The following is a 21,441-nucleotide window of genomic DNA, read 5'->3' on the forward strand; positions in this document are numbered from 1 at the left end:
CTCAAAATTTATTTGAAAAATTAAAATTTTTTGGGTATTTTTATTTTTCTTTCACACAACTTTGTTTTTCTTTTGTGAAATTTATTTTTTTTTTAATTTTCAATCATAATATAATTTTTTTTTAAGTCAGAGAGAAGTTAAGAGTCCAATTGGAATATTTGATAGTTTGTTAAAGTAAGTATTTTCTGATATTAGAAGTAAGTATTGGTTACTGCCCGAGATTATTAGATTATTAATTTCCTGTCATAATTCCGAATTAAGTCCCAATTAGCTAACCACTATATTTTAAAAACCAATTAGCGATGATAAATTACAATAACAATAATGATCTACTTATTGGATTTGTAATGAGACCTATTTGTATCCAATATATAGAAACGTTATTTAACTTTTATTCTAGTAATAATGGTAAATAATTCTTATTACTAAAATTTTAACAATACAAGTACATACATATGTATTTCAAAATTTATTATATCATAAAATATTTTAAATGATATACTATAACACTAAATTCGTTTAATATTCGGTCCGCTATCAAGTTTCGCAAAGAAACGAATACGAATATTCGTTTCTAAAATTCTGTTCATTTCCAATTCATCCGGTAACACCAATCAGCTGTCAGTTTATACGCGAATATTCTCGATTTTCATTTTGTCTGTCAACAGCCACACGGAACGTGATTTAATAGAAAATTGCTCTGCCTCTTAATTTCACTGAACCAACTGCTCGGAGAAATTTTTTAAACGTTATACTGAACAAATATTTAGTATCTAACCGATTTAGTAAATTATTTAGTAAATAAAAAAATGGCAAAGTGGGGTGAAGGTGATCCACGTTGGATTGTTGAAGAACGTCCGGACGCAACGAATGTCAACAATTGGCATTGGACGGAAAAAAACGCTACACCTTGGTCCAAGGACCGTTTAGCACAATTATTTAAAGGACTTAAGATTGGTAAATATTTTGCAAATGCACTTTAATTCAAAAACTTATAGCGGAAAATATTTGAAAATTATTAATTGCATGTTGCAGAAAAGGATGGCATCGAATGTATTGTAGATAATGTTGACGATTGTACTGGTGAAGCTACAGTTAACAATCGTAAAGGGAAACTTATATTTTTCTACGAATGGAAATTGGTACTTAAATGGACTGGAAAATTATTGAATAATAGCAATTTAGAGCATAAAGGTAAAATATCTATACCGAATTTGTCCGAAGAAAACGATTTAGATGACATAGAGATAACCATTACCATTGACGAGTCCAATGATGAATCGGAAAATCTGAAACAATTCATGTATAATATTGGACGAGATGTTGTACGGAAACAGATTGCGTTGTATATCAAGGAATTGAAAGAGGAATATTCCAAAAATTTAATACTTCCGAAGAAGGGCGAAGAAAATACTGTAGTCTCGCCAAAGATTAAACAAGCCGGTTCCAGTATCGCAGCGGAAGCTAATTTATCGAATAGTGCAAATACAGTGAAAGCCAGTGATAAATCAGGGAATAATGTTGGCTGTAAGTTAGACGTAAGGACATTAAGAATGGCTGTTGAGTTCAATTGTAGTGCGAACGATTTATACAATGCCTTGACAAAAGAGGATATGTTAACTGCTTTCACCCGTGCACCAGTTAAAGTAATGCCCACGCGCGGTGGCGAGTAAGTGTTATGTTAATGATGTATGTTGAATTATATTTATTACATATACATATATAACTTGTAGATTCGTTTTGTATGGCGGTAATGTGCTAGGTAAGTTCGAAGAACTGGTACCAGAAAAGAAGATTCAACAAACTTGGCGACTTAAAAACTGGCCTTCAGGTCATTACTCCCAGGTTGTGATAGACTTGGAGGAGACGGTGAGTAATCATTTTTTTCTTGTGCTTTTTGTTTTGTTGACTTGATAACAAGGTTTTCCTCTTTTATATGCAGAAAAACAACACCCAATTGAAGCTAACACAAACTGGCATTCCTGCGTCCGAATATGATGCTATGACCACAAACTGGCACCGATACTACTGGGAGAGCATGAAGCAAACGTTTGGCTTCGGCTTATCTATATCGGGGTTATGGTAAAACTAGTTAGTTGTGTTAGGCGTTGAGTAGTAAAATAAAATATCATGTAAACAAAAACCTCATTGCCCATAGACGTTTATATATATGACTATGTATATTGAATGAGCAACAACAAAAAACAAACACAACAAAGATCTGCACTTTATAGGTTATTTAATTATTTTCCGTTTAGAATTTATTTATATACGCTTTAAGAACAGCCAAGTTTCGCGTGCGCTTGGTGATGGCTTCAACTAGTTACAGCTGATCGCCTCTTTTTCTTACGCAAAAATATCAAACAACAATGAGGAAAATTGCTTAATCTTTGGATAAAAAAAAAGTTGGAACAAAGTAATGAAATCAATGTATATTTTAATTTGGGCACACATGTATTAATTATCTCGATTTGTTTATTTTTCATTTTAGAAATTAGATTGTCGATGTAATTTTGAAAACAAAGTCGCAAATAAACGAAAGATCTGGCCACAGTTTGAAGGCAAATATTAATTGAGTTTCTATTTAATATTGGGTAGTCGAAAAAGTCTTTTCGTATTTTGTCAATAATACAGATCGTTGAAGTCGTATATCTCCAGCGCTACCAATCATTGTGTCATACAAAAATTTTCTAAAAATGCGCCGTTAGGAAAAGCGTATCGGTCGTTCTCACAATGTTCGGTTCTATGTAAGGGAAACGAACCCGGATTTTTAGCCAACCGAAGACTGTTGTTGTTGTAGCGATAGAAAACATACCATAAGTAAGACGGTCTAGTGGACAGTGCTTGGCTGGATAAAAGTTCGGGTTCGTTCCGGTTACTTAGACCGGACTGTCGTGGGAACGGCTCTCAACTGTGCTACTTCCTGCCGTCGCAATAACGGTATTTTTACTGTAATTTTGTAGCTTGAAAAGGGTTGAGTTTTTGAAGTTGTTATATCTGTTGTTATTGTTGTTGTCATAGCAAAAATATATTCGACAAAGTTATAGCGAGTTTAAATATAAATATTCTCGAACGCTGCCACGACAGTTTGGTTCTACAAAATCAAACCGAGTATTTTTGTTATTGTTGTTGTTATTGTAGCAGCAGAATTCAACCGAACCGAATTCTGATTTGTAACGTTTCAAGTATCGCCATATTTATCGCGTGGTTTACTTGTAGTGGAACAAATTTCTGAGCGCATATGATTTTCGAATTCAAAAATCGCTGGTTTTACTGTGGGAAAAACATGTTATGCACTGTACGGGGTTACGTACTTATGTATCTACATATATTGAAAACAAAAAAATTGTAATATTAATTTAAAATATAAAAAAACATTTTCGAAAACAAAAAATTATAATTGTAATTAAAAAAATAAATACCGTTCCGTTAAACATTTGTCAGTATGGCAACATTTTCGATTCGAATTCAAATACTGCGCCTTCACACCGTCTAACATTGTAAACAGCCTAAATGTATACTACCCAATAGTCCGCTGCTCAATACATTACAACTACAACTACATAGATTGGAGAAACAATGAGCGCTCACAACGTGTCGTGCTGCCACCTTGCTGCAGTTGTGTGTGTCTATATTCATTCATTCATTCATTAAGTTAACATAACCACCAACCCAGCCATACACAACACGCACACACACACACACACGCACACAAACAAATGCTTTAAGATTTCGGTGCTACAGTGATGACAGAGCAACAGAATGCGAGAGAGCAAGAGCAACATCACAATAGATACATAGTGTGTGTTTGAAATTCCAATGGACACTTGCCACCGTTTCGGGTGGGTGTACTAGTGGCAAGTGTCCGTTGAACACAAACGTAAGTACGCGAATTAAGCCAGCACACAGCATCCTGATTTGATTTGAGAGCGGCAGCGAGAGCGCGACAGCAGCGAGAGCGTGTACAATTGAAAGACTAAAGACTGATTACTTGCTCCGTTGGTGGTACACATTCAGTCCCGGATGAGATTTGAAGCAATAAACTTGAGTTTTATAATAAGCGTGTATACATTTAGGCGTATCAACACTTACTTACTCACTTACCTATTTACTTATATCATATTAAGTGCATAAAATGTGATTTAAATAAATTAAGTTAAAAAAAAAAAATTCTATAAAATAATTATTAATGTATAATGAATAATTGTAATCAAAAGCATACCTACACATGCGTGTAATGAAAGCGTTGCTATTGAAGTAAGTGAAAATTGTGTGTGGAAAAAAGTGTGTTTAGAAATTGCTCCGATTGTTGAGCATAAAAGGCAGAAAAATAAGGATACCCACAGCCAAGCCTGTGAGGCAGTTTAGTTGAATTAATATCGCGGTGGTTGTATGTGTGGCACTCACACACACACACACACGCGCACAAAGTGTTATGTTATGTATGCGCATATGTAGAGCTGTGCAACGGCGAGGCTGTGGATTAGCAGCGGATTTGTGAACGGAAAATTGGAAAATGTAATTACAAAAATGTTATGCTAAAATTTAATTAAACAAAGTGCAAGAATAAATATTTTCATAAATGTGCCAAGGTGCGTGTGTGTTGCCAAGGTGCGTGCATGTATGTGTGTGTGTGGGTGGGGTGAAGTCGTTGAAAGTGTGAAAAAGTTGAAAATCCATTTAGCCAAAGCATACATTTATACATTTTTTTTATTTACACATGCACTTGTGTGTGTGTGTGTGTTGTACCAGCACAGCATATTTTCAGCAGCAGCAACGCTATCAACTAATGCAAAGCATCTAGTTGGCTATTAGGGAGCGGCAACTGCTAAAGGCAGCACAAGCAAAGTGTATGTGAATGGTAAACACACATACAGATATACTTATGAACATATACTTCCACATACAAATATATGGATCTATACATACAAACATATACTCATATTTATGCATACATATGAACACGGAAACCTACACATACACACTTGCAGTTGCTTTTAAGACGCCAGCATATGTGTACAGTGCTGTTGCTGTAGTTTTTGTTGTTGTTGTTCTTATTGTTGAAGGGCTGCTGTTCCTGCTCCCGCTCCCACTGTGCTGCTGCTGCTGATGTGGTGTTATACTCGTCGATAACAGGGAACATACGTACAGCTGTTATAAACCAGCGCACACACATACACATATGTATATACACATACATATATATACAAATATAAATAAATATATACGCGCATATACATATATTTAAATATTAGGGTGTGCGTTATTACCCTAGTTAATTTTTTTTTTGCAAACGTGAAAATACAAAAAAAATTATCCAAGATAAACAAGCACTTTATTATCAATTTAAACACTGATTAATCGTTTGAATTTTCCCTTTGGCTTAACATGGATATTTTTAATCTTTTGCTTTGAGTTTTTTAACTCCAAACCAAGTATAACTATAATTTTGAAAAGTAGATATTCTAATATAAAATTGCAGACTCTATAAAAAAGGTCTTAATGATTATTTCTATAAAAACATTGTTTTAAAAGTTATATGCGGTTAAAGTTATGCCTCCAATGTATGCTCAGACAGTTGTCTTATGAACAATATGTTGCGTATACGACATGGTGTACTATATGAAAACAGTTGAATACAGTGCACTTTATGTAAAGGGTGATTTTTTAAGAGCTTGATAACTTTTTTTTAAAAAAAAAACGCATAAAATTTGCAAAATCTCATCGGTTCTTTATTTGAAACGTTAGATTGGTTCATGACATTTACTTTTTGAAGATAATTTCATTTAAATGTTGACCGCGGCTGCGTCTTAGGTGGTCCATTCGGAAAGTCCAATTTTGGGCAACTTTTTCGAGCATTTCGGCCGGAATAGCCCGAATTTCTTCGGAAATGTTGTCTTCCAAAGCTGGAATAGTTGCTGGCTTATTTCTGTAGACTTTAGACTTGACGTAGCCCCACAAAAATCAGTCTAAAGGCGTTAAATCGCATGATCTTGGTGGCCAACTTACGGGTCCATTTCTTGAGATGAATTGTTGTCCGAAGTTTTCCCTCAAAATGGCCATAGAATCGCGAGCTGTGTGGCATGTAGCGCCATCTTGTTGAAACCACATGTCAACCAAGTTCAGTTCTTCCATTTTTGGCAACAAAAAGTTTGTTAGCATCGAACGATAGCGATCGCCATTCACCGTAACGTTGCGTCCAACAGCATCTTTGAAAAAATACGGTCCAATGATTCCACCAGCGTACAAACCACACCAAACAGTGCATTTTTCGGGATGCATGGGCAGTTCTTGAACGGCTTCTGGTTGCTCTTCACCGGCAATTTTGCTTATTTACGTAGCCATTCAACCAGAAATGAGCCTCATCGCTGAACAAAACACGCGCGCGAAACACATTTCGAACCGAACACTGATTTTGGTAATAAAATTCAATGATTTGCAAGCGTTGCTCGTTAGTAAGTCTATTCATGATGAAATGTCAAAGCATACTGAGCATCTTTCTCTTTGACACCATGTCTGAAATCCCACGTGATCTGTCAAATACTAATGCATGAAAATCCTAACCTCAAAAAAATCACCCGTTATAACTGTTAAAATCTTAATTTGTGTTTGTGAAAAAAATCAGTTAGACCCTGTTTGTAGAAAGCTAAAATTTGTTGTAGAATAATTTCTTTTTTGTTGTAGGTTTTATTGTTTAAAGCAAAATATTAAAAAAAATCCATGCTAAATACATAGGAAGAGTAAAACGTTTTAGACACGCTTTAAACGGATTTAAGCACGTTTTAAATTAAAAACAACCAAAAAATTTAACTTCGGTTGCCTGGAAGTTCGAATACCCTTAAGAAACAAAAATTTTTTCATACAAGAAATTGATTTTCATAGTTCAGTTTGTATGACAACTATATGATATAGTGGTCCGATCTGGAAAATTTCTTCAGATATTTTAGCGTTGCCTTCGAGAATAATTCATGCCAAATTTCGTGAAAATATCTCTTCAAAAGAAAAAAATTTCCATACAATAACTTGATGTTTATTGTGCAGTTTGTACGGCAGCTATATGTTATATATGTCCGATCTGAAAAATTTCCACAGATATTTTAGTGTTGCCTTCGAGAATAATCCATGCCAAATTTCGTGAAAATATCTCTTCAAAAGAAAAAAATTTCCATATAAGCACTTTATTCATATCGTACAGTTTGTACGGCAGCTATATGTTATATATGTCCGATATGAAAAATTTCCACAGATATTTTAGCGCTACGTCTGAAAATAATCTATACCAAATTTCGTGAAAATATCTCATCAAACAAAAAAGTTTTCCATACAAGCACTTTATTCAAATCGTTCAGTTTGTATGACAGCTATATGTTAAAGTTATCCGATATCGGCGGTTCCGACAAGTAAGCAGCGGCTTTGGGAGAAAATAATGTGTGCCAAATTTCAGATTGATAACTTAAAAATTAAGGTTCATATATGTACATACAAACAGGCTCAGCTTGTTAGGTAGATCTTTCATATAGTACATACATACATACATATATACTTTATGGGTCTTAAATGTTGCCTTCTGGGTATTAAAAGCTTCGTGGCGAACTTAATATACCCTGTTCAGGACATAATAAAGAGCTTTTCACGTTACATGTCTTTTCAAGCCAAAAACTGCATACTTCAGCAGGCGTTTTCAAAGAAAAAAAATTAACTTGGAAAATAACGGTCACGCTAATACTTATCTATGTACGTACACAAATGCTGTGACATACAGACGCTATATTTTTGTATTGTTAAATGTCGTAGGTGTATGTATGTGTGCGCTATTACATACATACACAGATTTCTGTTTGTTTGCGCGCCTGCGTGCGTGCGTGTGCGTGTATAGGTGTTTCTCTCTGTGTGTGTGTGTGTAAAAGTGCTTTTCCAGTGCTCTCATTTTGATTAACTTTGTGAATTAGTAAAGTGTGGTGACGGGCTAATACAATGGCAGCTGTAACAACAACAATAACAACCAAAGCAACAACGGCAGTGACAACAATAATGCCAACAAAAACAACTGCAAATAATAAGAAAACAATAAAACAATAACAATAGCAAAATAGCACTTAAAGCCAGCGCAATATCAACAGCATATATTAAGAATCGTACAACAACAAAAAATAATTATAATAACAATAACAATAACAACAACTTTTGTATTGTATTATCGCCCAACAGCAGCAACAACGTCAACCGCAAACAATATAAACAATCATTCGCAGCCACATCCGAGTACATAATCACACACACACACACACATACATGCGTATGTATTTACATCAGCTATATACATATATGTATATGTATGTATGTCATTTGTTGAGACGTGAAATCGCCCGTATGACAGCCAGCTTGACAGTGTGGCAGTAGGACACAAGACAGGAACTCCTTTATTTGCATGTAAAATGAACTGTCAAACTGTGGCGCTAACAAAAGCGGCAATGCGACGAGTTCGCATGAGTAACGACGACCACGAAGACGACAGCTACACAAACGATAAGCAGCGGTATAATAACGACGGCCAACTGCAGACAAAAGTATTGACTGGAGCAGCAGCAGCAGCAGCCGAAGTAGAGGCAGTGGCAACGCCAGCACGCACAATCACAAACACAATGCGGTAAGTCCCCTCTAACTATGTATGCGAGAGTAAATCGAACAAATCAGCCATTTGTATTGAATATTAACAGCTATGAAATGTGTTACACTCACCTATATGTACATATGTATGTACGTACATAAAATACATATATGTATGTATATGTCAATATTTACATGCTGAGATGCATGCGCGCAGTCAGTGCGCCTCTTTGTATGCTATTAAAAATGCATTAGTGGCAGTATCATGCATTCTGGGTGAGGCAGGCATAACTTCGAGAGATTAGTGTGCAAAATATAGATTTGATAAGGAGTACGGCCTGGGTTTGGTAGTCAGTGAAAAGTGATAAGATTAATTTAAAAAAATATTTCACGATATTTGTATGACAGCTACATACATACATATGTATATGCTATAGTGATCCGATATGAGCAATTCCTTTGGATATTGCATTATTGTCTCAGCTAGTAATCTGTGTCAAATTTCGTAAAGATATCTTGTGAAATCAAAAAAGTTTTCCATACAAGTACTTAACTTGGATCGGTCAGTTTGTATGGCAGCTATATGCTATAGTGATCCAATATCAACGATTCCGACAAATGAACAGCTGCTTGGCAAGAAAAGAACGTGTACAAAATTTCATATCGAAATCCCGAAAACTGATAGACTAATTCGCATATTTAACGAAAGAAAGCTAGACAGGTATGGCTAAACTTAATATACCCTGTTCGTAATATAAGAAATTTTGATAGATTCGCTGTTAATAGCCCCAAGCCACACCTTTGACTGTAAAATTATAGAAGCATAGCCATCTGCATGCAATCCGAGTTATTCTCGTGTATACAACGGATTGTTTTGTTCTTGCTAAGATTGTTTCAATATCAGATGTAGACCCGAAAGTCAAGGGAACGAAGTAAGCGGTGCCTAAATTGTGCTAAAAAGTTGTGAATCTCTGTAAAAATATGGTGGACTACTGATTTTTCAGATCTGATTGGGATTCAATCCGTATACAAGAACTCAAAACACTGTTTCAAGACCTGTATAAGTCAAACTACGCTGCAATCGTGTTGAGCGTTCAACTTAGACTAATAAATTTGTTTACTTTGTTTAGTCTACTTTTGATCTAACACTTACAAAACGGTTGCTGTCGTGCATTGTATTAATAATGAGCTCGTGCGACTACTTAAGAAGAGCTATATTTTCCTTTTGTAGATCTCTAGCAGACTACTACGCGTATTTATGGAAAACAAAAACGAAAAAAAGAACGTTTTCACTGATTCAATAAATATTTTTTTCCTAGGTTAAAAGTAATATTAATATCAAGGAGCAACAGTTTTTATAAATTCTCCGCTGAGTCAGCTTATGAATGCCGCAAGACCACAGCTGTTAGTTTTATAATTTCAAAACATTTTTCACTGATATAGCCAGAAACACATCATCCAATGAAGCGCTTGTAGTCCCTAAGTACCGAATATTTGAATTCCAGTTCCTATAGTCGACTTTTTACCGCAAATATCGGCTAGTGTGTGAGACATTTAATTGAAATCCTTTCCTGACAGCAGTAAGTCTGTATGTCCAAAATGGGTTGAAGCAGGTCAATAGTTCCCTTATCTCCCATATACTATAATATAACAATTTTGGATCTCTCGGGTGACTTTATACTGCATATATCTCCCAATATATGAGTTATCTCTATGAAAATGAGAGAGCGTGTGCTACCCATAACAGTGTAACTTTGTACCTAAAACAGATAAAATTGAGCGAAAACTTGACCTAGCCCCCATAGTTATAACTGTATATATGAAGATTCTCGAACATCCGCCTGACTTTACTCCAGAGTATGTGAGGTACTTTATGACACCCGTAAACATTTCTTTGACCCACCCTAATATACATGCATTAAATTAGATAAGTTAGATTCTTTTTTTACCCGCCCTAATATACATAAATTTAATCAGATAAGTTAGATTTAAAAATTGTATAAAAGCAAAGGAAACACCGAATAAAAATTAGAATGTTTTAATTCTCACTCAATATAAGTCTTTTACCCCCCACCAGCGGTAAGGTATTAAGGAAACTTTATCGAGTAATAACAGAGCTGCTATATTCCGCGTTAGTTTCGGACTATATACGCCTTTCCGATACATAAATTATAATATATACACAATAGGTGGGCCTCTACGCTACGCAAATGCTTATTTTTTAAGCAAGAAAATCCAGAACATCCTCTTGCCCTGAGTTTGATATTGATTTGCAACAGTCAAAAGAAGAAACTTTATAAGTGATATCGTGTCTGCTATGTTTCTACATTATCTACAGCATCTTTGCATAATACATGTCAGTCAGTTAAACTAGACACGCATATCAGCTGTTCATGCAGCATCCGGCATAGTTGCAACTGCCGCTTACACCAACGAATCGATCAACATATCGGACGTGTTGAATTGGAAGTGAAACTTCCGTCATCCATTCATTGCGTTGAGCAATGCTAGTACTCATACTTATTACAGTTATTACAGGTACTTGATTTTTTGTGGTATGGGTGGCACGGGGTGGGCGTTGCATTCAAATCTTGTAATTTTTTTTCAGCTACCCTTGAATGCAATAAAAGATTTCTATCGATAAAAAGGTTGTAGAACGTTTATGTCACGCGAGATATTTATTTTATACCACTTTGTTCGATTCGCAACTCTTAAAGTTTTTACAATTAATATGCCACAGATTAATAAAAATGCGCCCAGGGTGCTTCAACAGTTTTGGTTCGATTTACATAATTTCTGATCATAAGATAACATACTATACTTCAAAGGCACTATTCGTGCAAAGTTTTATCTCATTATATTGGGTAGTCGAAAAAGTCTTTTCGTATTTTGTCAAAAGATGTTGTTCCATTCAGTTTAGAAGTTTACGAAGACGATGCTGTATCGTGTAGCACAGCAATGGTTCCTCGTTTCCGTTCTGGAAATTTCTATGTGAAAGATGCACCTCGCTCTGTTCGACCTATCGTTAAAAAAGTCGTTGAAATTATGAAAAAGATTGACCAGGACCATCATATAAGCAGTCATGACATCGCTAAGGAACTTAGCATTCATCCTCAAACGGTTTTGAACCATTTAAAAAAGGCGGGCTACAAAAAGAAGCACGATGTTTGGGTACCAAATGAATTGTCTGTGAAAAATTCAATGGACCGAATTAATAAGTGCGATCCTTTACTGAAACGAAATAAAATCGAACCATTTCTGAAACGAATGGTAACAGAAGACGAAAAGTGGATCAAATACGACAATAAAGTGCGAAAAAGAGCATGGTTCAAGCGTGATGAAGCTCAACAAATGGTCGCAAAGCCGGGATTGACGCCGCGAAAGGTTATGCTGAGTCTTTGGTGGGATTGGAAAAGAATCATCCACTATGAGCTGTTCCAGGCTGATCAAAAGATTTATTCTACATTTTACTGCCAACAACTGATAAGATTGAAGCAAGCAACGAAAAAAACCGGCCAGAACTGATCAAAAGAAAGGGCTTCGTCTTCTATCAGGACAACGCTAGACCACACACATCTTTGAGGACTCGGCAAAAACTGAGAGAGCTTGGCTGGGAAGTTTTGATGCAACCACCATATAGCCCAGACTTTGCACTAACGGACTACCATTTGTTTCGGTCAATGTGGAACTTCTCTAGTGGAGTAAAGTTGGTTTCAAGAGAAGCCTATGAAAATTACTTGTCGAAATTTTTCGCCGAGAAACCAGAAAAATTTTACACTCATGAAATAATGACTCCAGCGGAAAAATGGCAAAAAGTGGTCGATCAAAATATATTGGTTCATTAAAGTTCATTAGAAGTATAAAAAATACGTTGAAGCTTGTTTAGAAATACGAAAAGACTTTTTCGACTACCCTATATATACATACATACGTATATATTTCACATCAACATATTTTCTTATATTTTTCTCATACAAAGCCTCTTATGCTTCTTTTCAGATCCAGTTAATGGGCAACACATTCGTACGTTTTCGTAATACATTCGTTTTGCACGAAGCTTAATCATCTGGGTACTTGGCAACAAAAGCTTTAATTAAAGAACAACAGCAATACATATGTATATTTGCACAAAACTATCAGTGGAATAATTAAAACTAAACAAGCAAACAAAGAAACGGAAAACCAAAAAGCAAAAACGTAACAAACAACAAAAAACTAAAGCAAAAACCAAAAAGGAAAAACCAAAAACCAAAACGAAAAAAGGAAAATTGTAATTGTAACTAAGAAAAAAAAAACACATAAGACAACAACAACAACAAATCAAAATGGGCCCACTATTTTTTGCACGTCTGGCAATGCCGGCGCACGGGCCGCCAAGCATACTGGAACCGCTGGCACCGTCATTCCGCACAACGACAACATCGACGACGACGACCACAACAACCACCACGACAACCACAACAACATTAGCGCCATCTGTATTCACCGCTATGTTGGACAATGTGACCACAGTGATTATCTTAGATAATGAAATAGCACAAAATCAAACAAACGCCACCGGCATCTACGGTCCAAAGGGACCCAGCTATTCCATCTCATCAATGGTGATCATGGGCATAATTGCCGCCATACTCAGCTTGCTGACAGTGGCGGGCAATGTTATGGTTATGATCTCATTCAAAATCGACAAACAACTACAAACAATCAGTAATTACTTTCTCTTCTCATTGGCCATTGCCGATTTCGCTATCGGCCTCATATCGATGCCACTGTTTGCGGTCACCACCATACTCGGCTATTGGCCATTGGGTCCACATATCTGCGATACATGGCTCGCACTGGATTATCTAGCGTCGAATGCATCGGTGCTGAATTTGTTGATCATCAGTTTTGATCGTTACTTTAGCGTTACACGACCACTGACATATCGCGCTAAACGTACCACCAATCGGGCGGCGGTCATGATTGGCGCTGCCTGGGGCGTAAGTCTGCTGTTGTGGCCGCCGTGGATTTACAGTTGGCCATATATTGAGGGGCAACGCACGGTACCGCAATACGAGTGCTATATACAGTTTATCGAGACCAATCAGTACATTACATTTGGCACAGCGTTGGCGGCGTTTTATTTTCCGGTAACGATTATGTGCGTGCTATACTATCGTATTTGGCGTGAGACGAAGAAGCGTCAGAAGGACTTGCCCAATCTGCAGGCGGGCAAGAAGGACTCGTCAAAGCGCTCGAACTCGAGGTAAGCGCGGCATGTTTCTACCTTTCTAATATATGATAAAACTTTATAATTTTTATTTTTTTTTCAGTGACGAGAATACCGCTGTTAATCACACGGGCATGTTGCCCTTTGGCAATGCTGGTGATGGCCATGATTGGCGGCGGCCGCGCTCCGAATCCTCTGCCGATGCTGAGAGTGTTTATATGACCAATGTGGTCATTGATACCGGCTATCATGGTCTACATTCACGCAGATCAAGCGTGAGTATTGTCTAGTATCGAATATTTGCTTTAAGAAACTTTAAATTTCAAAAAGTTATTTTTTATTTACAATCGACATTAATAATCTTTCAGTTTGTACGGCAGCCACATGCTTTAGTGGTCCGATCTGAACAATTTCTTCGGTGATTACATTATTGCCTTAGACAATAACCCGAAATTTTGAAAGATATCTCGTCAATTAGCAAAACTTTCCATACAAGCACTTCATTCCGAACTTTCAGTTTGTATGGCAGCTATATGCTATAGTAGCCCGATATGAGTTATTTCTTCGTTTATTGTAGCTTTGGCTTGGATAATAGTCCATGTCGAATTTCGTAATGATATCTCGTCAAATAAAAAAGTTTTTCATATATGAACTTGATTTTTATCAGTAAGTTTGTATGGCAGCTATATGCTATAGTAGCCCGATATGAGTTATTTCTTCGTTTATTGTAGCTTTGGCTTGGATAATAGTCCATGTCGAATTTCGTAATGATATCTCGTCAAATAAAAAGTTTTCTATACAATAACTTGATTTTTATCGCTCAGTTTGTATGGCAGCTACATGCTATAGTAGTCCGATCTGAATAGTTTCTTCGTGTGTTGTAGCTTTGGCTTGCATAATAATCCGTGCCAAATTTTGTGGAGATGTTTTATCAAATAAAAAGTTTTCTATACAATAACTTGATTTTTATCGCTCAGTTTGTATGGCAGCTACATGCTATAGTAGTCCGATCTGAATAGTTTCTTCGTGTGTTGTAGCTTTGGCTTGCATAATAAGTTGTGCCGAATTTCGTGAAAATATCTCGTCACTTGACAAAACTTTCCATACAAGCATTTGATTCCGATCGTTCAATTTGTATGACAGCTATAGGCTATAGTGCTCCAATATCAGCTTCTTTAGGAGAAAACAATGTGTCCAAAATTTCAGGTTGATTTCACAAAAATTGAGGGATTAGTTCGCGTATATACAGATAGACAGACCAGCGGGCATGGCGAAATCGACTCAGCTCGTCACCCTGATCATTTATATATACTTTATAAAGTGTCCGACGTTTCCGTCTAGGGATTACAAACAAACTTTGATATAACTTGCTCAGGGTGTACAATTTTTGAATTCGAAGTTATTAATTTAATTTTCCAAATCTCCTTAAAAGTGTGTTATTAGAAAAATAAAGTCTACATTTAGGATGGCAATGAAGTGTTCAAGCTTTAAAAATATAAATCTAAAAAATATAAACAACTTTACTGTCTAATTGCTAAGTCTCTGCCGAAATGGATGTGGTACCTGTGTTACTTTATAAGTAAACGGCTTTTATTATAGCCTATATTTAGGCTAGTAATGGTAATATTGCTTTCGGCGCCCTATAATGAGCGGAAATTTTATAATTTTGTAAAAATTGGCATTACTGTATATTTTTGTTAACAGCATAACATTTTAATTGTTTTAAAAAATATTAAAAAAGTAATATGTAATTTTTTTTTTTTCATATATTTAAATTTTAAATTTATTTACTATTTTTTATACTTGTATTTCACCATTATTTTAATATATTTACTTTTTTTCTAAATTTTAATTTTTTTTGGTATATATACTATATATTTTTTTAATATACATATGTACATATTTAATTTTTTTTAAGTATTTTTTATTTTTATTTTTTTTTTTTTAATTTTTAAATAAACATTTTACTATAATGCACACTTTTTTAAACAGATCAAAAGCACCAATACCATCAAAAAATCATATTCTTGCTTTGGTGGCATTAAGGAATGGTGTATTGCGTGGTGGCATTCCGGACGAGAAGATTCCGATGATTTTCCTTATGAGTTGGAGGAACCTTCGGATTATGGGTAAATCTTAATTTTTATTGTTTAGTTTAAATCGAAAAAATTATAGCACAATTAAAAAAGCGATATTTTTATAAAATTTTTATCGTTTTGCATAATTTTAGGCGCTGGTGCTAGCCATTAATTAAATATTTATTACTATTCGAAATATTGTCCAACATGATTAGAACGAAAAACGGGATTTTTGTGTAAATTTTTATCGTTTGCATAATTTTAGGCGTTGGATAATTTTCTTATCATCAGAAATGCTGTCCAACAGTAATTATAACATAAGTTAATCGAAAAACGCTATTTTTAACTAAAAAAAAATTTCATTTGCATGCGCTAGCGATTAATATTTATTAATTAAATGTTTATTATTTTTAGAAATATTTTCCAAAATAATTAAATCGAAAAACCAAATTTTTATATAAATTTTCATCACTTGCATAGTTTTAGGCGCTGGCGCTAGTCGTGGTTGTCTTTTAATTAAATTATTTATATTTTATTATAATAATTATTATCAAATTGACACTAATGCTCTTCGTTCTCTAAACCCTTTCAGCTGCACTTCTGTCAGCGTGGTACGCGACAACTATTCTTTAGGCGGCAGCGCCTGTGGCGTACGCCCACCAAGCATACTACTACCCGATGTCTCACCCACACCGCTACGGCCGCCCCTGACACCACTCTCGCAACTGCAAGAGATCTCCTCGGCATCGGGTGCACGCGATTCACGCTCTTTACCCGGCAATAATCGCATCAGTTCACGTTCGGTAAGTCAAGATTCCGTTTATACAATACTAATACGGCTACCCTCGGATGGGGCTACCGCCAATAATGGCCCAGAAGCGCCATCTATCAAAATGATACACGAAGACGTATCGCTACCGATCATAAGCGCTGCACCGCCACCACGACGACCACTCTCATCACGTGATTCCGAATATAGTTTACCGTTGGGTCGACGCATGTCGCACGTTTCACACGATGTACGCATACCGCTCAATGCGAAGGTAATCCCCAGGCAATTGGTCAAACATGTGCATGCCACGTCGCGTGTTGTCGCCAAGAAGAAGAAGAAGTCACAAGAGAAGCGTCAAGAATCAAAAGCGGCCAAAACGCTATCGGCCATACTCTTGAGTTTCATCATCACCTGGACGCCATACAATATACTGGTGCTAATCAAACCGCTGACCACATGCTCCGATTGCATACCGAACGAATTGTGGCAATTCTTCTATGCGCTCTGCTACATCAACTCGACCATAAATCCGGTTTGCTATGCGCTATGCAATGCATCCTTCCGCAAGACCTATATACGCATACTCACCTGCAAGTGGCACACACGCAATAGGGAGGGTATGACGCGTGGCGTGTACAACTGAGTAAGGCCTATGGAGGGGACGATTATGCGTCGCCGCGAGGGCAATGCTGGCCTCTTCGAATTGAAGCAGAATCCTAAAACTAATACATAATGAAAGTGCAAGCGTATGCCATAAGCTAAGCGCTGGCTTGGCGTTCGGTGCGGTACGTTGCGTTGCGGCACGTGTGAAGCTCACGGTTTTCGTTGCTTTAGCTGGCGGGGTATCTGCATGAACAATGTGTATGTAGCATACTATTTGTATATTAGCGTTTATATGTTTCAGTAATGTGGTTTAGATATTGTCTTTACATATATTAACAATAGCAGTACATAGATATACTATATTGGTAAACACATACATACATACTCACACATATACATATACTACATAGGTATAAAGTGGGTTCAGTTGGTTTCCGGTTTGTTGGAACTACGCGCGTACTTGCAGCATGCATACATATGTATGTATGTAAATATATGTGTGCTATATAAACAGGGTTGCAAATTTTCTTTATTAAAAATTTTGTATTGAAAATTAGATTTTCGAATTTTAATTACGCTTTTGGTATTGAAAATTTTATTTTTAATTATTTTTAAATTAAAAAAATTAAATTATTAAATTTTAACTTAATTTTAATTAAAAAAAATATTTATGAAAAATTTAATTATTTTTAAATTAAAAAAAAATTAAAATTGTATTTTAATTATTATTAAATAAAAAAAATAAATTATTAAAAATTTAAAGTTTATTGCAAACCGGTACTAAAAGTTCAAAATTTTTATTTTTTAATTAAATAATTTTTGCAATAAAATGAAAATAATTAAATTAATAAAAAATTAATTCTTAGATTCAAATACAGAATTAAAACTATTTTTTTTTAATTAAATAATTTTTGTAATTAAAAATTCCATATCTTTCAATACTGTATTTGGGCTTAAAATAGTATACCCTGCACAGAGTATTATTAAGTTTGCCACGAAGTTTGTAACCTTATGCATTTTTTTGAATTAAATCAGTTTGCATTTAAATTTAAAAAAAACTAAATTATTATAAATTGAAAAATTAATTTAAAAAATTAAATTATTAAAAATTGATTAATTAAATTATTAAAAATTTGTAATTTAAATTTTTATTTCGAAAACGGTTCGAAAAGTTGAAAATAATTTTTTTTAATTAAATAATTTTTGCAATTAAATCAAAAAAAAAAATTAAATTATTAAAAAAAACAACGGTATTAAAAATTTAATTTTTTAAATTTAATATTTTTTGAAAATTTAGTTAAAAAAATTAAAATTTAATTTTTGATTGCAAAAACCGAATTAAAAATTAAATAATTAATTTTTTTAATTATATAATTTTTTCAATTAAATTAATTTTTTTCAATACGGTTTTTAGGATCTACTGTTTTATACCCTGAACAGGATATTATTAAGTTTGTGACGTAGTTTGTGGCACTCAAAAGGACATCGTGGCCCCTATAAGCAATATACATAAATGATCAGAGTGACGAGCTGATTCGATTTACCCCTAGCCGTCTGTTTGTACATATGTGTATATACTAGCACTAGTACCTCAGTTTTTGAGATATCGATCTAAAATTTTTGCAAATATCTTTTACTCACCTAGAAGGTGTTAATTTGTCGGAAACGCCGATGTCGGAGCACTATATCATATAGCTGCCTTGAAAACTAATCTATCAAAACCAAGTGTTTATATGGAAAACTTTTTCATTTGATGAAATATCTTCATTAAATTTGGCATGGGTTATTCTATAACGCAATAAAGCATTCGGAGAAGAAATGGTTCAAATCAGATAACTATAGCATGTAGCCGACATCCAAACTGAAGGTTCGGATTTAAGTGCTTGTATGGGAAACTTTTTCATTTGAGGAGATATCTTCATTAAATTTGGCATGGGTTATTGCCTAAGTTAGTAATGCGATCTCGGAAGAAATAGTCTAAATCGGATCACTATAGCATATAGCTGCCATACAAATTGAACGATTGGCATCAAGTTTTTATATGGAAAACGTTTTATTTGGGTGAAATTACATATGTACATATAAGTTCAGACCGAAGATAACGCTTTTCTCTGTTTTTTTTTGTTTTATTTTATTATTTTTCTATATGGTTTTGGCATCAGAACTTTGAAAAATATTTTTAATTAATATTTGCAACCCTGTATATAAGTATATATACACATATGTGTATGTGTATGTGTACACGTACTTGCGCCCCAACTTAATCGTATATACAATATATATAAACATTTATATATATTTAAAGATATACATAGGTGTATTGTATCAACTAGATTATAAAATTTTTTTTTATTTTGGCACCAACAATGAAAAAATTAACCAAAAACATGAAAAAATTAAACCAATATAACATTTAACCTAAGGACCTAAGTGAGGATAATTGTGTTATCTGGAAAGACTTGATTCCTTTATTTTTGTGTATATTTTGTTATAAGTATTCGCGCAATAGGAAACAATTTTATACCGCCAACGTACTGATTTTTTAATAAATACTCGTAAATATAATTGAAAAAATATTATACATACATATATACATATACATATATGAAGTTTAGCGTAATTCCTAGAACAATAAAATACTACAAAAAATATAAACAAATTACTAACACATACATACATACATACACACTTGCATGTATAATAGAAGGGATATATGTAAGTATATAAATTTAATAAACGAAAATGTAATTGTGTGTACAGAAAAAAGCAACAACAAAAACAAAAACAGTAACAAATCATTAGCCTAACTAGCGAATAAATTTAATTTACTAAGCACATGCGAAATTATGCTCGTACATACAGGCATTGACCTATGAAAACTGAAACACCACGCTTATAAATAAAATAAAAAACAAAAAATATATACATATATAATATATAGCAGCATACCGTTACACTAGTATACAAGCATTTGCGCGCGGCAGCAAGCTTGCTCACACACACACATACATATACATACAGTTATATATAGATAAATGCTAATAATATAAATATATCCATATCGATATCTATGTATGTGTACATGTGTGTGTGTGTGTGTCTGTGAAAATTGCATGTTTGCCTTGTAAACACATACCACCATATATGTATGTACATACACACACATACATATGTATAATACATGTGTTTGTATGGGTGAGCAGTGCCAGCTGCGCGTAAACTCCATTAGTCAACTGCGTACACATACCGTTATACCGTTAATCCGTTTCGTGCGCTTGCATATATGCAGTTTTGTATACACCGTTACCTACCAACCCACATAGCACCCTACAAACAGACATACATACACCCATACCAAAATAGCTGCAAAACCTGTTTGTGCATGTGGCAAAGGCACGTGCACACACACACTCACACATTTACTTGTTACTTTTATTGATTTTTCTTGGTTTTACACTTCAACAATGGAGTATCTGTTGAGGTTTTAAGCCTTTTAATTTTCACAAATTTCGCACGGTTGTAGTGCACTTCCGCCATTATGCGCCACTGTGTATTAGGGTGTGACGTTTTAAATTCAAATTATTTTTCTCTGAACGTCAAGTTCCTCGATTTTAAAACCTTTCCAACACTACATGGTATGGCACAATGTGATTGGTAGCAGTGGAGATATACGATTGCAACGACATCTATTGACAAAATACGAAAAGACTTTTTCGTCTCCCCAATATATGCATGTTTAACCTTCATTTTTACAACAGGAAAGGCATTTCTCGCCCCAACTGTAGTTCCGTTAGTTTTTTTTTATATTCGTTGAATTCCCTATACAAATGTTTACTTATTGTGAATATCGAGGCCAAAGGTTCAACATTAGAGTTTTGTAGTGTATGAAATCTTTTAATCCTCGCTTTAAATTCCTAGAATCTCAAGGCACGCTATACCGTTTTTCGTAAAAATTTTACCCAACTTGTTTCTACAACAACTGTTTGTCGAAATTTTACACGCAGAAGTATAGATTTCAATCTCGTTTTCATCGTTTTCATGTTTCATCTGTCTTTTTGCACACTGGCCACTACCTTACACTACCGGTTTTCCTTTTTATGCACATCTGTCCAGATCTCAGCTCCGTTTAATAGCACGCTGATTGTTGTCGACATTATCTTTTCTTGCCC

The 21,441-nt window shown here is 34.8% G+C and overlaps 2 protein-coding genes across 5 annotated transcripts in view; both read left to right on the plus strand.

Moving 5' to 3' along the window:
* Positions 1-21,441, plus strand: part of LOC105226835 (muscarinic acetylcholine receptor DM1) — a 70,050-nt gene that overhangs the window by 36,056 nt on the left and 12,553 nt on the right. The window contains exons 1-6 of one of the 4 annotated variants that reach the window (XR_007422406.1): positions 3,722-4,257; positions 8,209-8,647; positions 12,607-13,855; positions 13,923-14,094; positions 15,812-15,948; positions 16,490-17,530. Coding sequence is in view for 3 of the 4 variants with exons in the window: in XM_049453501.1 (XP_049309458.1) it covers positions 12,933-13,855; positions 13,923-14,094; positions 15,812-15,948; positions 16,490-17,312 (2,055 nt within the window). In the remaining variant the exon portion in view is untranslated. Of the gene's footprint in view, positions 1-3,721; positions 4,519-8,208; positions 8,648-12,606; positions 13,856-13,922; positions 14,095-15,811; positions 15,949-16,489; positions 17,783-21,441 lie in introns of those variants that run through there. The other 3 variants (XM_049453500.1, XM_049453499.1, XM_049453501.1) reach the window with 3 other exon arrangements.
* Positions 618-2,568, plus strand: LOC105226833 (activator of 90 kDa heat shock protein ATPase homolog 1). Its single transcript, XM_011205915.4, has 4 exons — positions 618-957; positions 1,036-1,669; positions 1,734-1,869; positions 1,943-2,568. The coding sequence occupies exons 1-4, from the start codon at positions 810-812 to the stop codon at positions 2,084-2,086; spliced, it is 1,062 nt and encodes a 353-aa protein (XP_011204217.1). The 5' UTR covers positions 618-809; the 3' UTR covers positions 2,087-2,568.

This window comes from Bactrocera dorsalis, chromosome 3 (assembly GCF_023373825.1).
Source record: "Bactrocera dorsalis isolate Fly_Bdor chromosome 3, ASM2337382v1, whole genome shotgun sequence".
NCBI classification, from domain to species: Eukaryota; Metazoa; Arthropoda; class Insecta; order Diptera; family Tephritidae; genus Bactrocera; species Bactrocera dorsalis.